At 41.3% G+C, this 15,820-nt stretch overlaps 3 protein-coding genes across 7 annotated transcripts; all 3 read left to right on the plus strand.

The window, feature by feature from the left end:
• Positions 1-73: 73 nt before the first annotated feature.
• gtse1 (G-2 and S-phase expressed 1) lies at positions 74-5,621 on the plus strand. Of its 4 annotated transcripts, none has more exons than XM_058074893.2 (12): positions 74-414; positions 642-722; positions 803-860; positions 1,087-1,696; positions 1,771-1,932; positions 2,083-2,191; positions 2,290-2,661; positions 2,735-2,804; positions 2,957-3,166; positions 3,253-3,457; positions 3,547-3,663; positions 5,336-5,621. In XM_058074893.2, exons 1-12 carry the CDS (start codon positions 369-371, stop codon positions 5,423-5,425), a joined length of 2,130 nt encoding a protein of 709 aa, XP_057930876.2. In that variant the 5' UTR covers positions 74-368; the 3' UTR covers positions 5,426-5,621. The 4 variants fall into 4 exon arrangements, with proteins under 4 accessions (XP_057930876.2, XP_057930873.2, XP_057930877.2 ...); XM_058074890.2 differs by having other exon boundaries at positions 2,083-2,215; positions 5,336-5,620; XM_058074894.2 differs by having other exon boundaries at positions 642-711; positions 2,083-2,215; positions 5,336-5,619.
• A 1,005-nt stretch (positions 5,622-6,626) lies between these two features.
• LOC131130841 (uncharacterized) lies at positions 6,627-8,719 on the plus strand. The gene is made up of 4 exons (XM_058074897.2): positions 6,627-6,851; positions 7,030-7,183; positions 7,390-7,536; positions 8,419-8,719. Exons 1-4 carry the CDS (start codon positions 6,700-6,702, stop codon positions 8,686-8,688), a joined length of 723 nt encoding a protein of 240 aa, XP_057930880.2. The 5' UTR covers positions 6,627-6,699; the 3' UTR covers positions 8,689-8,719.
• Positions 8,720-9,068: 349 nt separating this feature from the next.
• LOC131130840 (high choriolytic enzyme 1-like) lies at positions 9,069-12,998 on the plus strand. Of its 2 annotated transcripts, none has more exons than XM_058074895.2 (8): positions 9,069-9,187; positions 9,267-9,312; positions 10,617-10,769; positions 10,965-11,082; positions 11,143-11,321; positions 12,454-12,535; positions 12,691-12,820; positions 12,932-12,998. In XM_058074895.2, the coding sequence occupies exons 1-7, from the start codon at positions 9,119-9,121 to the stop codon at positions 12,815-12,817; spliced, it is 774 nt and encodes a 257-aa protein (XP_057930878.2). In that variant the 5' UTR covers positions 9,069-9,118; the 3' UTR covers positions 12,818-12,820; positions 12,932-12,998. The 2 variants fall into 2 exon arrangements, with proteins under 2 accessions (XP_057930878.2, XP_057930879.2); XM_058074896.2 differs by having other exon boundaries at positions 12,935-12,998.
• Positions 12,999-15,820: the final 2,822 nt, after the last annotated feature.

A 15,820-nucleotide genomic window follows, 5' to 3' on the forward strand; every position in this document is an offset into this window, starting at 1 on the left:
CAAACGAAAAGGAAGTGATATGTTGATAAGCTATTGCTAAGCAGAAGCCTAACCTGGGCCTCTATTGCCAACTAATGGATTAAATCGCTTACGCTTCATACCTCATGCCCTGTGAACAATAATTTTTATTTTTATTTAACAGTATCCATCCGTAAAATTGCAAATATATGTTGAATACTTTAAATTATTTGTACTTTATTTCTAGCTAGCTCAACTAGCGTATGACCCAATATTGACTACATTACCCACAATTCTACTGACTCTGACGTTGCTCATTTGTGACCAATGACCGAGCGCGCTAGTACCGTGACTAGCAGCGAAGCAGATTTGAATTGTTGTGTGTTGTTGTGTCTGGACGAGATATTTGAATGCGGAGCCGAAAAGACGATTTGACTGCAGTTGTCGAAAGAAGAGGTTTGTGTTTTCAGAATTCATTAAACTCCACTTGATCCCACAAATCAATCATAGTTTTACATCAGATTTGTTCCCTCGAAGGCTATAAGGTATCATGCTAGCACTACTAGCAACTGGGTATCTCATAGCTTAACTTGCAGAGCACAAGGTCATATTTCCGTTAAGTTAATCACTAGTTGTCAAATAGTTTAAAGTCATGTCAAGTTGATCGTTTAATATCACTTTAGCGCCTTCAGATTGGAGCCTGTGTCCTACAGAGGAGAAGCTGCGGAGAGATGGACCGTCGAGTGAACAGCGGTCAGCCATTGGTGACATTAATATGTTCATCATCATTATTATTACTCGTTTTAACAGTATTTTTTTCATTTGTGTGTGTGTGTCTCCATAGATGTAATTTCTCTACTCGATGAGAAGTTTGATTTTGATGTTTCTCTGTCATCTGAAAGGTAGGAAAGTTCACAGTCCAGACCTGAACACCATACTGGAAGAGTCCAACATAAGTCTTCTACTATTACATAAGCATACATTACATATATTCTGATGAAGACCAGAAAAGTGTTTTTGACCACGTGACATCGCCATCTACTGCCCTGTCATGCACATTACTCTTTTTTTCAGTCCTTATTCCTCATCAAAAACCATTGGTTTCCTAATTGAGTTCTGTCTCTGCAGCTCCAGAGGTGAAGACGAGGATGATGTGTTTCTGGCGAGTCAAGGCGTTGAGGGTGCGCCTGTTGACTTGGTCTCCCACCACGAGGAAGTCGCTGTTAGAGTGCGGACGAGCTGGGATCCGCTCTCTGGAGACCAGCTGGACGCAGTTTGCCAAGAAGCTCACAGATTGGCTGACCAGCTTCAGAGCAGCGAGCTCCAGAAGCCTCAAGGCGTGGACAAATTTGCCACTTCCACAGACAAGGAGCACTTCATCCAGGACGCTGAGGCCAAGCTGGGGGTGCTCGTTCAGCACCCCAGCATGTGCAGCCCGCTCAAGCGCCAGACTTTCTTGGTGCAGGACAGTCCGATGAAGGACTTGCCCCCCGCCATCCGGCACCGCCTGCAGAGAGGAAGCAGCACAGCTTCCTCGGCACGCTCAACCGGCCCGTCCACTCGCCTCTCAACAAGACTCAGCACCTCTAGCCCGGCCAACGCTGTCAAGACTAGGACAGCGCTCCGAGGCAGAGCCATGCTAGGCGTTGTTCTTCCCAGCAAACCAGCCGCACCCCGGACTTCCTGTTCAAACAGCAAGAGTGCAGCAGAGAGAAGCCGACTGCAACCAATCAACAAAGTTTGTTTTTTGACCTTTTTCTTTAAGACCACAACCATTTGTGTAATGATGTCACATGTTCTTTTTACGTATAGGTGGCACCTGCTCGAAAGCTGAGCCCGAGTCCTGGTCCTACTAATAGGGCGCAGTCATGCGAGGATCTGCAATCAGATTCAGCGAGTGTTGCCTCTGATGTCAGCGACTCCTCCCTCAATTCCAGCATTGTAGGAAAGCGAACACTAGCCCCTCCCACAAAGGTACTACACTAACAAGGAGCCATCACAATTGTTTAGTGTCAAAATCTATTCTTGTCAAGGGACAATACAACACAGTAAACATTTATATACTTTAGAGTCTAGTGTGCTGTACTTTTGGGAGTATCTCAAATTTTAGTTTTCTGTCTGAAGGTTGTGAGAAACCAGTCAGGCTTGAAGGCTCCACCTCTTCAGAACAGGAAGGTGACAGACAAAAGGAACACGTCCTCATCCTCATCGTCGGTGTCCAGCTTCAACTCCAGTATGTCCCTGTCCCCGGCCAAAGGTGTGCGAATGACTACCTGTTGTTGGCATTTAGATCCTAACGGCTAACTCTCTGCTTTGTCCCCTGCTTCTCAGGTAAGCTGAACTCCTCTGTGAACCGCAATCTTAGCACCTCCACTGGCAACGTCAGTCGGCCTGTCAATGAAAACAAGCGCCGCTCGGGACTCGGTGTCGCAGCGGAGCATTCGTCTTCCATCATGAGCCGCCGCACACTGTCCAGCCAGGCCAGGAGGTCATCTGAGGCGGAGCACGTCAAGGTAGCTAGGTCCACGCCTCAAAGAAAGGCTGAGGCCACGGCCCTCCAGCCGTTGTCTTCCATGAAAACGCTGGAGAAGACCACGTCTGTCCCCTCTGTCACCGCCGCCTCAACTCGGATTCAAAGTAGACCCAAGGCAAAACCCAAACTTCAAATTTCGGCCTTGCCCACACCCAGCAGAGGAGTGAGAGGTGGGAAATAACGGTGGGGACTTCCTGGATAGAATCAGGAAGTACTGATAGTCGTGTGCTTTTGCTGTTGAAGGTGTTTCGTCTCCAGATGTCTCAAAAGTGCTGAAACCAAAGAGGCTCATTTCTTTGGCCAGCATGGACAGGTGAGACATCACACTCTTTATATCTTTGATGCATTCTACAAAACATGCTAGGTGGCTACATGTTAGCACTATTACAATGTCCTCACAGTGGGCCTTTATAATATCTTGGCCACATCTTATGTTCTCATTATTCTGCATCCTCCCCTTTTTAGTGTTCCTAAAAAGGCATTTGCAAGCCCTCTCACGCCCCCTGCTGGAAGTAGCAGGTCACCGCAGCTGAAGCAGCAGCGTCCATCCGCGCTCCCCACTCCTCTGAAACGCAGAACGTCTTCCATCCCCATGGCAACACCCACCAACTATGGCAGAATTACAAGAACGCCAGGCACCCCCGACTCGGGACACCCCTCCAGGAGCTGTGGCAGGTGAAAGTCGGGGAGATCCAGAAATGCTGCACTGGCTTGGGGGTGGGGTTGTGAGTTAAAACCCTGTGCTTTTTTTGTGTGTGTAGTGCCGCTCCCACTGATTCTATCAGGACAGAACCTGTAGATATCCAGCGCTTCTCTCTGGAGGAGGAGGAGCCTCCTGCTGACTCACCCCCCACAGAGCCACAGCCCGACCAATCAGAGAGCCCAGAGGCTGAGGTATTGGCTCAAAGCCAATCAGAGCCCAGCAAAGACCTGATCGAGCTGGAGACCCATAAACTGATACCAGAGGTCAAATGTCACCTTCATGACCGACCACTCTGCCTCCCATGCCTTCTTTATCCACCTGATCTGTTTTCTGGCTTCACACCCCCCTTCAGGTTCTCCTCCTAGACCTTCCTGCCCCAACTCTGCAGCCTCGCGAGAAACTGCTCATCGACTTGAGCAACACCCCCGACCTCATCAGGACCGGCGGCAAGTGCAGCACCTCTACGCAGGTATAGTAGTACTTCCGGCTTTGCTCACTTATGCTTTCCTGCTGGCTATGAATACCCAAATTGGGGCATAAGAAAACAAGTGAAACCTCTAAATCAGAATTAATGCATTAGAATTTGACTGGTTAACTTACATTTGTATGACATGACATGACAATTAAGACATGTTATTTAAAGGGATAGGTCACATTTTTTGACATGAAGTCGTATGACATCCCCACCAGCAGTGTATCACATCAACAGCGACTTACCCACTTGGACCTGTAAGTCGGTGATGAGGAACATAGTCCCAGTTAGTTGCTTGGGGCAAGAAAGGAAAGCGTTTGGCTACTCAAAACAATACTTGTTCAAAAGACAAATACATTTGCATGATGAAAATGCCTCCTCAAAAAAATCAGATCTCATAGATCACTCAGCATTACTTTCTCTCTTTATCAATGCTCTCTATCGCCTTGTTGTGTATGTGATGAAGATGGCAACCACGCTGCCTCTTGTTCAGATATGGATTCCACAGCCATCTTCATCACATACATAATGCTAATGTAAATAAAGGCACAAAAGTGATGGTTTCTAAGCCGAATGCCACAGCCCTGTTGTGGATGTTCAGCACAGCCTTCATCCTGACACTTACTGGGGCCATTGGTCGACAAAGTAAATATAAATGAAACAGCTCCAAATGGTATGCTATCACAGACAGTGTCGCTCCTTGTATTGCAAAAGAAATGCAACATTTGAGGATGGTTGAAAAGACAACATTTTTGGAAATGTTACAAATGTTTGACAGACTACAAATTGCCTGGGAGAGGGTACATGTACATTTCACAAACCGTTCCTGAACTGTTATATAACCGAGTGAAAGAAGACATTGGAAACATTGCATTTTACTTCGCCACCACAGATATGTGGTCTTGCTACACAAAGTGCTTTTTATTGTTGAGGGGTTTTTTTTGTCTTTCTTTAATTTTTTGTGATGTTTGCAAAATTGAAAAGCTCTTGACATTGCAATGTTACGATGTTAAATACTCTTGAGGAAATTGAAGTTTGTTTAAAAATGAATAAAATAAATAGTCCAAAATAATTTTGTCTATCGATTATGAACGATAATTTATAGAGTTAAGTTTTTGCTTCATCTTATGTATATTCAGGCTCTTCTGGATCCTTATTTGTCCAAAAGTCATTGGTGGCAGTTGCTCTCACAAAGTCTACCATGATAAGTAGTAACAAACAGATGCTGCTGTTGTTGATGGAATTATCATTAGTTGCTATGAGCTGTGTGAAATCAATACACCCAAGAAAGAAGTTGCTGTAGTGCTTAAAATGGCCAAAATACTCTCAGTATTGCGTGTTATCATGGATGTGCCTGTTACTTCACGGTCACAGCATGCAGTGTACAAAACAAATTAAGGGCATTGTTAGCTCCCCTCATACTTGGCAGTTTTTCTCAGAAAAGGGAAAGACATGCATCTTTATGTTTCACATAGTGGTTGCGGCTAAATTCCCCCAAAAGTGCAGTGCTCCTTTTAATGGCTATACTGTACAAACAAATTGGAAATGTAACAGCGTCCAAGAATGAGAGGGTCTACTTCATGTCAATTTTCAATTTTATTTCCTTGCTCACATGTCCAAATGTCTGCTGTCAGATTCTTTTGGACTTAAAACTGTTCTTTGCTTCCAGCAGTTAATCGACTTGAGCTCCCCGCTCATCAAGTGGAGTCCAGAAGACAAGAAGGAGAACAACGCCCCCCTCATCAACCTGTCCTTCTGAACTGGACATCCCTTCACCCCCGACGTCTGAGGACTTGGACCAGGACCCTAATGGCCTCACTGACAGTGGAGTGGTTTACGTTAAATGTGTTTATATGATGAAAACATGGAATGGTTCCTAACTTGTGATCGTTTATCTTTTATCATCTGGTGCTGCTCTTATTAATAATTCATATTGAAATAAATGTTTTGATTGCTTCTGTGTCCTTTAAATGAGGTAACCTGTAAAGTAGAGCGAAAAGACTACTGCTGCTTTAATCCATATAGAACAGCTGCAAAGTGATCCTTTCACATTAAATATTTCCTTGACGTGTCCTTGTCTCTGCAAGAAATAACAACAGCATGAATGAGAATGGACTACAGGCCTTCAGTGAGCAATGGTATGATTCCATTTTTGTGGGAACACTTTGGGGAACTGTTCTGTCTTCACTGCATACAGCAAGGACCATAAAGGCGTGCTTGGAGGAGTTTGGTGAAAGAGCTAGAACAGGTCCAACGTCAATCATCACTGATGATAGATGGACAAAAAAGACAAATCATCTAGAAACCATCCATCCATTTTCTCGACCGTTTATGCTGGAGCCTATCCCAGCTGTCTTTGGACGTGAGGTGGGGTACACCCTGGACTGGTCATGTAGAAACCATCCCCAGATAAGTAGAAGGTATTACAACTGCAAAAACATCCATTTATGTTAAATACTATCAGTTAACTGACAAAGAAAATGTGACAATTTTTGGACATTAAATTAGAATCATTAATTTAATATACCTCTTGTCCTATTTGGATAGCAGCTTTATGCTCCACCCGGAGAACCCAGAGAAAACCCAGACGAGCACAGGGGGAAGATGAAAACTCCAGAGTAGTCCCCTCCAATCCCCTCATCTTTCTGAAGTGGACATCCCTCTCCACTCTACTGGGGACTTGGACCAGGACGCTAATGGCCTTATTGATAGTGATGTGCTTTATGTTAAATCTGCTTATATGATGAAAACATGGAATAGTTCCTAACTTGTGATGACTTTGTCTTTTATATCATATTTTGCTGCTATTATTAGTAATTCATATTGATAAATGTTATAAATTTCTGTTCAGTCTCTTTTGATTGCCTCAATGTCCTCTAAATGAGCTCGTCTTCAAAGTAGAGATCCTCAGGTGTTCTAGGTTGTCTTAATAACGCCCTCACACAATAAAGCTTATAAGTACAGCCTGGTGGGGAGGGTCGACTGTTTGGACGAGATCACCTGCAAGTCTTTGTAGTTGCGATCCACGTCAAGATGGTAGACAGAGATGTCAGGTTGGAGGCCCTCTCTGTGCTCTGCAACACTCCGGTCACCTCCTTCCAGGCGCAGACCTCCAGAAACAATCTTAACCTTTTTGGTGCGTCGACTATGTGCGTCCAAGGGTTCATGTCTGCAGCCATGGGGCGGTAAGGAGAAAAGACACTAATGTGTGGGGCTTATTTTCACATTTCAAAACTACTAAACATTTGGCCGGTGCATTGAAGGTGTTCATGAAATGTGGAAAAAAAACATTTTGGTACAAATGATGTGTATCAGTGATTTAAAAAATGTATGTAAAGCACTTCTGTGTGTTTTTGGATGCAGAAATGCAGGACAAATGGGTCTCCTCATAGATGAGGACGAGTTCTTCGACAGTCGCTACGACTTTGACTTCACTCACATCAAAGACACTCAAACTTATTACCGTGGTGGTGAAGTGTACCAACGACCCTGTGGATGGTTGCGCATTGCTCTCAAGGTACAACAAAGACACTTGTTTTTTTTAACAGCCCAATTAATTCAACTGAAAATGTAGTATAAATAACAGTGCAAGTGACAGTTGAGTTGCAACATTTTAAAGAGCATGCAGAGGTAGATAAAGCTGCTGGATGTTGACAGCACTGGAGCGGCTTCTTCCACCAAAGTGTCAGAAGCACATAACGCTAAAATTCCTCTGCTTTTCAGGTTTGGGATAAGTACCCAGATGGTAACGCCTGGTTGGGAGAGCGAGGTTATTCCACGACCACACATTCCAAGCATGGAGAGTGGCCGGTGTCCTATCACGGCACATCCAAAAAGGGTGCTCAGGGTATCATTGTAGCTACTTATGAGGTAAACAATCAAGTCACACTGCTGTAAAAATTGACTGAAATTGAGTCGTGATTATCAATCACCCCACAGCGAGTTTTCGGATCCTGTTGAGGATGCTTTCCAGCAATCAATCTCAAAACAGAGATGGACGAAAGCAACATTCACAAAATTAACATTCACTGATATTATTACAATACATTACCAGATCCATGTATACATTAGTTTTCTAATATTTCCAGAATAAGCATCTAATATGATGCACATAAAAACATCAGCCACAACAGGTAAGTTTGACTGGCCTTGAGTGACACTGCAGAGACTAACTCTGACTGAGATAGTTGGTTCAATTCCCGATTTGATCATAAACTACCAATTTACTCTTACTTTTGTTCTACTTTATAGCATATTTCCACAGCATTTCAGTCCAGCTTCAGGCTCCTGTGTTCATTCTAAATTTCAATTTTCACACCTTTTCGAAGTGGTTCAGTTTCTTGTCAGCTTTTCAGAATCCATATCTGCTGACATTGCATCATCTAGTATCAATATATAACTGTACCACAACAATGTAGGAACAATACATTCCATGCATACTGTTGCCATTGTCCTCCAGACAAAAAATGTAAAAGGATAAATATGTCAGCATTCGAGCAAGCATCTAAAACAAACGATAAACAACCGCAATGTATGAAACTCATCGTCAATGTGTAGGGAACCCTGCACACAGGAAGCAACGGGCGGTTGTGGCCAGCAAGTCTCCCGTGTTTTTGATTGACTGCCAGATTAGGAGGGAATTTTAGGGTCTCAAAGTTGTTCCGAGAAGAATAAGCAGCCTGTGTTGATAGAGTACTCTTGATAGTACTATTCACGTTAACTGATTTGCTCCAACCACATTTGTGTCCACAGCCGGGTCCAGGTCAGAAGTACGGCAGGGGGATTTATTCCACGCCATACATGGCCAACGCCATTGACTACAGCAAAATGTTCACCTCCAAAAAAACTGGAAAAAAGTACCAAGTGGTTTTGCAGAACCGCAACAACCCAGTGTACAGGGAGAAGCACAACAAGGGAAGGTACTGGCTGGTCCCTGTCCCCAAAGGTTTGACACAAACGGAGGAGCAGGAGCTGGTAGAGAAGGCCATCCGTCCTTATGCTGTACTCATCAAACAACTGTAACATGTTAACAAAAAATACAGAGCATTTCAAATTGCTGTGGTCTTCATTTGGCTAAAATGTCAACTGGGATCCTTTAACGCTTTTCCACAAAACTGGTTTCACTCCTAAGTCAGTGTCAGTATGAACTTCACGTCTTGACTTGGACTGTCAACTTTCAAGAAAGGAGATCCTTGTTGATTGATCCAAGTGGTTTAGTATGAGGTTAAATCTGAATCCAAACAGAATTCTTGTAGTTGGTGTAAACCTGAGGTAATAATGAACTAGGTTGAGTCATGTGGACATTTTCCCATACAAGCTAAAAATATACAGCTTGAAGGTGGGAATGATCCTTATGTTCTCAAGGCAACGTGGTGCCTTATCAGTCCCGTTCATCACACGATGGAGGCTATAAAGGGAGCAGCAGCAAGAGGTGACGCACACACCTCACACCATGACGCTGGTCATCTTCTCACTCCTCACGCTGCTGGTGGCCTCACAAGGCGGCTGGGCCACGCAGGAGGTCAGTTAGTCATACTACTTGTTCTACAAAGTGACGCTTTCTGCTTTTGCAAAGATGACGGTCCCTTTTACTGATCCAGGATCTGTCCGTGTCTGAGCTTCTGTGGCGGGCCAACAAAGATGTTGGTAAGACAATGTCTCCATGTATGGAGGACCAAAACTGCCAAAATAATAAATAAATAAATAAATAAAAGTGGAAATAAAAACAAAAATGAAAAAAAAATCAAAAAATTAAATACAAAAAAGAAATATAAATGGAAATAAAAACAAAAATATTTTTTTTTATTTTTGAATCTTGTTTTTTATTTTTGTATTTATTTTTGCTTTTATTTATTTATGTATATATTTTTTTATTTTTATTTCCATTTATATTTATTTTTTGTATTTAATTTTTTGATTTTTTTTCATTTTTGTTTTTATTTTCACTTCTATATATTTATGTATTTATTATTTTGGCAGTTTTGGTCCTCATAGAAATGCAGAAGGAAAAACTATTCAAATGAGGGGGCGGTCCTAAGTGTGTCTTGGGTTGAACTGTTCGCCTATTGGTTGATCGACATGTGAGTGCGAAAATCGACTAGGTATGCCTGCAAACGGCCACAGCAAGAGAAAGTATACAGGGAGAAAAGTATACATTTACCGGGACAATAATGGCGGGGTCCACCAGGAAGTCTCAGGGACGCTGCCAATCGTTTGGATGATTTGGAACGTGGTAAGTATGAAACAGCTGATGTGTTACGCTTTTACTTAATTCCAGTTCAGGTGTGTTGACTCTTTCTTTACTTTCTGCTTTCACAAGCTTCAACTTCGGACGAATCGGACGAGAGTGGTGTGGTGACTTCCTCTTGCTGTGGCTGTTTGCAGGCATACCTAGTCGATTTTCGCACTCACATGTCGATCAACCAATAGGCGAACAGTTCAACCCAAGACACACTTAGGACCGCCCCCTCATTTGAATAGTTTTTCCTTCTGCATTTCTGAGGACCAAAACTGCCAAAATAATAAATAAATAAATAAATAAAAGTGAAAATAAAAACAAAAATGAAAAAAAAATCAAAAAATTAAATACAAAAAATAAATATAAATGGAAATAAAAACAAAAATAAAAAATATATAAATAAATAAATAAATATATAAATAAATAAATACAAAAATAAAAAACAAGATTAAAAAATGTAAATGTGTTTTTATTTCCATTTATATTTATTTTTTTGTATTTAATTTTTTCTTTTTTTTCATTTTTGTTTTTATTTCCACTTTTATTTATTTATTATTTTGGCAGTTTTGGTCCTCCATATCCATGGCTTTAAAGTAACAGTAAGGAACATTGTTTTGCTCCCCTTATTGGTGGATAAGTGTATATCACTGTTCAGCTACTGTGGTCAATGTGTTAGTACAATGGTGAGTGGACGGAGTGTTCATTGTCACAGTTCACACGGAGGACGAGCCTCTCGTGATGGACGACATCGCTTATGACAAAGACAACGAGAAGAACGCTGACCAGTGCACTTCCAGAGGATGCATGTGGCCCAAATCCAGCGACGGGAAAGTGTACGTGCCTTACATCATTGCCAGACATTACTGTAAGTAATCGCAGTACTCTGCTTGTAAACACATTACTGCAGCTATACCACTTTGTATTGCCATAGCTGTCTCCTAGTAATCCTATACAGTCGGTACTCTTGTTGTGACAGTGACCTCCAGTGTACTTTCTTATACTTCAAGTACAATAATAAATGGTAATATGACAATGGCATGTTTGACATTTTCCTCCTCAGCATCTCGTGAGCGTTCCATCATCGAGCGCGGCCTGACGTCCTTCCATTCAGTCTCCTGCATCCGCTTTGTCTCACGCTCCAACCAGAGAGACTACTTAAGCATCCAGTCCAACAACGGGTAGGTACTTGCCTATATACAGTACCACAGTATATCTAACCTCTTGTTGTCTGCCTCCAGCTGTTACTCGTATGTGGGTCGCCGTGGCAACAGCCAGACCTTGTCTCTGGACCGTCAGGGCTGCATGTACCACAGCACAGTCCAGCATGAGCTCCTTCACGCTCTAGGCTTCAACCATGAGCAGTGTCGGTCCGACAGGGACAACCACATCAAAATCCTGTGGGGGAACATCCAGTCTGGTCAGTGCGTGTGGATACACTCAACAAAAACAAAGCACAATCTCAAAGATCTATAACTTTCTAGATCCACAAAAGTACACTTTGTCTCAAATATTGCTCACAAATGTGTCTTTGCCAAGTTAATTCATCCACCTGATAGGTGTGGTGTTACCTCCCTAAACTAAACTTGAAATACAGTTATTAGTGCTCACTGCCAAATGTTCTCGACCTGAAACACATGAAACACAGCGGTTTATTTATTTCCCCATACACAACTACAACCATAGAGCCATTCAAGCATGCTCTGCTACTTGACAGGAAATAGCCATATCTCATACATAAAAAAAAAGCCATATTAAGATAATATATATGTATATATATATATGTATATATATATATATATATATATGTATATATATATATATATATATATATATAATTGAAGTATACATCCATTTTGTTCCTTCACCCATTCTTTTGTCTATCTACTTCACTTGCACCTAAAATGGGTGCTAAAGGCGGCCAGGCTTCGGTTCTCACCGCTAGGCCTTTTAGCATTAGCGAATATACACATGTACATACACAGACATTCTTTTCTCACATAAACAACTAATATACATTACAGAGGCATCAAAAGTCACTCTACATGACTATACTAACATATCGTGGTGTACTTAAAAACACTTCTTTTTCACCAACCTGAAACCCATGAAAGAGCGGGAACAGTTTGTCGTCTCTCCAACACAGCAGTTTATTTATTTCTTCTTCACCGCTGTGTGTGGCCTTCCCAACAACCAAGGCGCAACGCCCCCACACTTTCAACCACAAATTATAGGAAGATTAAATGAAAACACCTTTGTTTTTTTGTGGGTTTTTTCCACACCCTTACAGTGGCATATGGAAAAGCTGATGATACAGCATGATGATAGCCACCTTAGGCTGGCCACAATAAAAGGCCAATCAAAAATGTCATTTTACTCCATTGGGCATTTTATGTACCCAGATCTTGGAGTTCAGCTCATTTTTATGTATGAGACCCATGCTGGAAAAGGTTGTGCGGTGTATGTAGTGTATAAAGTACAGTATATGTATTACAGTATGTATAATATATAGAATGGTGTATATGCTGCAGTGTTGATATGATGTTCCTCAGGTTGGGAGTACGCCTTTGACAAGATGAACACACTCAACATGAACACACCATACGACTACAACTCTGTCATGCAGTACCACAGGTTTGTATTTTGTTTTCAGAATTATTTTTACCCTCCGTGAACAAAAGTATTGGGACACAGCCAATGGCGGGTTTAGCCACGATAGATGTGTTCCAGAGAGAAAGAACAAAAACTGGCCTTAAGACTTTAGTTAATTGAGTCTGCACTGACTACAGGTACGCCTTCTCTGGCAACAACAAGCCCACCATGCAGCCCATCCCCAACCCTAACGTCAGCTTTGGCAACGCTAGCCAGATGAGCAAGAACGACATTGCCAGACTGAACACCTTGTACAAGTGTTAAGTGGTAAGTGCAGGATAGTTGCACTATCTTTAAGGCTGACACAATGTAATTTTACAATTTCAACATCAATATTGCGTCATAAATTGTTTTTCATTTTATATTTCTGTCTTCCAGCAGGCAGCGACATCAATTCTCATTCATATGCAACTATAGAACATTAAAGGGCCCATGTGCATAATCACGTTTTTTCTGTTCTCATTTTTTTCAAATATTCTTTACAAATGGTTTTTAGATATCTTAAAAGGAGCACAGGTCTTCATTAGAAATGTTTGTTTTTTTTAAATCACCCGATTTTTTGGGTTTATTCAAACGCTAGTGAGTCCTTCTACCGTCCAGTGGGAGGAGCCACTTGCACGCTTTGTTAAACATCTGATACCTGACAAGAAAAACATGAACATAGACTCTGCAGGTACAGTGGCAACACTTCTAATAAGTCATAACGGATAAAAAAACACTAAAAATGGTGAGGGGTTTTCATTTTGACTGTAAAAATATAACAATATTCAGTCGAAAGTGGTGCAGTTTGATATCAATAACCATCTAACCCAGTGGTTTTCGAACTAGGGGGTGCGCCCCTGGGAGATAAAGATATACTGTAAATGATCATTGTAAAAATCATTAGTTTGACCCGGAGTTTGTGATGGGAGTAAATTCACTCATCTAATCTTCATATTATGACGTCACCAGGCAAGGAATGGGTCAGATCCTTGTCTGACAATACCCAACAAGCTCATCAAAATGTCTGATTCACTTGTCAGTCTTCATCGTCTCTCTTGCAAACAGGCATCATCGTCATCATAATGAAAACTGTTGCTTTCTACGCTATTAGAATATTTCCTTCATTGCCTTCTCCCCCGGCTATGGCTACTACCACGTTTTGGTTTTTCACGCTCCAGCTACCATAGCGATGTACGTCGTGAATCCTCTGGAATGTCCCTTCCTGCGACCCAGAACACGGTTAAGTTCCAAAAATGTGCTGCTTAGCACGTCATAGCGTGTACAGGAAAAAAAATAGTTTTTTGTTTATTCATGGTGGCTTAGTACAGTGTTTTTCAACCATTTTTGAGCCACGGCACGTTTTTAAAAATCTTGTGGCACACCACTAACCAAAAATGTTACAAAATGTCACCACGACCTCCCACGTGCATCAATAAGTCTATCGGAGGAACAAGGTAGGTGTTACCACACGGACCAATATTATATTGCTCTGCCAGTCTTTACACCACAGACACTCCACAGTAGCCATGTTTTTATATGATGAGTTTTTCTCTTTCCAAATGACCTTTCGGGAAACAATGGTATCCATGGAAAGGAATATTCCAATCTCTTGTCTACATGCGCCGTGGAAATCAACCAGAATAGTCAATGGGTCATGTGCGGTAAAACGTAAACATCAACATCACGTGATACCGGCTTCCCCAAGTTTTTCTTTCACTTGTTGGAATAACTCTGTATTGTCAGTTTTTCATCTGTCCAGTCTTGAAATTTAGTTTGAATCAAAAACAAACTTTGCTTAGTCCAGTGCCGATTGCTGGCCTCCATTTTTAAAACTGAAGAACGCCTGGATCTGCATGTTACGTCATATCTGAACATGCGCTGAAAGAACGCACCCGGGACAAATTTAAACAGGAAAAGATCACATTCAATCTTGCTAATATTTTATAATTATGTTTTATATATAAGTTTATATATGTTTTATATTATCAATAATGTTTTATATAGATATATATTTTCTTTTTTAATAAAACTGGACTTGTGACTAAAGTATAGAAGGGTTTTGATTCTGTTTCACAGATGGCGGTAATGCACACGAAAGCTGCTTGCCAACCGCCAATAAACAACAGAAGAAGAAAAAAACACCACGAAGAAGAACGCACCCTGACAAATTTCCGTTTGAGCGGGTAAGAGATACCTGAATTGGATTGGGGAAAGGAATATTCCATCCCTGTTCAATTCTTTCCATTTGAGCAAATATACCAAATGCAATTGGAATATTTAGGTCCATATATTCATGGCTATTGACATAATATTTGCAAATGATGATTAATCAATGTTAACTATAAAAAGGGATATTAGATAATTCCTCACGGCACACCTGACGGTTTCTCAAGGTACACTAGTGTGCCGCGGCACAGTGGTTGAAAATCACTGGCTTAGTAAACTCTGCAGTGTAATTTTTAGACTGTAAAAGTGACCACTGCTGTGATCATTGGCTTTATGTGGTTCATGTTTTTTTGAATGGGGACTGAAAATAATTTAGTCCCTAAAACATTTGGGAACCACAGCCTATTACGTTCCTCTATGGCAGGGGTCTCAAACATGCGGCCCCGCGGGACAAATGTGGCCCGCAGGACACTAGTTTGAGGCCCCCGCCTTGATATGAAAATTTAATGTTATTGCGGCCCGCGCAAGTTTGATATGGATGCTGTATGGTATCATGTACCCAGAAAAAATTATTACGTTTGATTAATGTTCATGTTAAAGGTTAAATAACTGTTAATAGTTATCCTCCCTATCCATGTGGAAGTGGTAAGTTTTTGGCTTTTTAAGTTTAAAGGAAATAACTTGGAGGCTACCATTTAGGTCGCAAGCTCTCTAGTTTGCGAGTTAGCAGGTGTCTCAAGACCCTGCAGTTGCGCAATATGTTGTAAATAAAAAGAGTATAAATGTGACTATAGTCGTGTTTTGTCATGTCTACAGGGCTCTAATAATGCTTTGTTAATTTTAATCTGAAAAAAATAATTTGTCTACCCACCAACTATATGTGGTTTCTTAAATTTGATTTGCCGTTTTATTATATTTTATTTATTACTGATTGATTTTCTTTATTCTTGATTTGTTTATTTATTTTTCATCTTATTTTGTGTCGACAAATAAAAATTAAGATATTTGAGAACAGTGGAATGTTTTATCAGAGCTTTTCTTGTAGAAAATTGGAACCAAAGCGAAGTTTTTAAAATTATTTTGTTTTTAATAAATGTAGGGTTTTTTTTGTTTTTTTGG

Source organism: Doryrhamphus excisus, linkage group LG1 (genome assembly GCF_037039965.1).
Source record: "Doryrhamphus excisus strain RoL-2023G ecotype Guam linkage group LG1, RoL_Dexc_Guam_v1.1, whole genome shotgun sequence".
Classification (NCBI taxonomy): domain Eukaryota; kingdom Metazoa; phylum Chordata; class Actinopteri; order Syngnathiformes; family Syngnathidae; genus Doryrhamphus; species Doryrhamphus excisus.

Coding starts and splice junctions, on each gene's coding strand:
- gtse1 (XM_058074890.2), top strand. CDS start 369: ATGCGGAGCCGAAAAGACGATTTGACTGCAGTTGTCGAAAGAAGAG. Junction 723..802: donor TGAACAGCGGTCAGCCATTG/GTGACATTAATA, acceptor GTGTCTCCATAG/ATGTAATTTCTCTACTCGAT. Junction 3,664..5,335: donor AGTGCAGCACCTCTACGCAG/GTATAGTAGTAC, acceptor CTTTGCTTCCAG/CAGTTAATCGACTTGAGCTC.
- LOC131130841 (XM_058074897.2), top strand. CDS start 6,700: ATGGTAGACAGAGATGTCAGGTTGGAGGCCCTCTCTGTGCTCTGCAAC. Junction 7,184..7,389: donor GGTTGCGCATTGCTCTCAAG/GTACAACAAAGA, acceptor TCTGCTTTTCAG/GTTTGGGATAAGTACCCAGA. Junction 7,537..8,418: donor TCATTGTAGCTACTTATGAG/GTAAACAATCAA, acceptor TTGTGTCCACAG/CCGGGTCCAGGTCAGAAGTA.
- LOC131130840 (XM_058074895.2), top strand. CDS start 9,119: ATGACGCTGGTCATCTTCTCACTCCTCACGCTGCTGGTGGCCTCACAA. Junction 10,770..10,964: donor CATCATTGCCAGACATTACT/GTAAGTAATCGC, acceptor TTTCCTCCTCAG/CATCTCGTGAGCGTTCCATC. Junction 12,536..12,690: donor TCTGTCATGCAGTACCACAG/GTTTGTATTTTG, acceptor CACTGACTACAG/GTACGCCTTCTCTGGCAACA.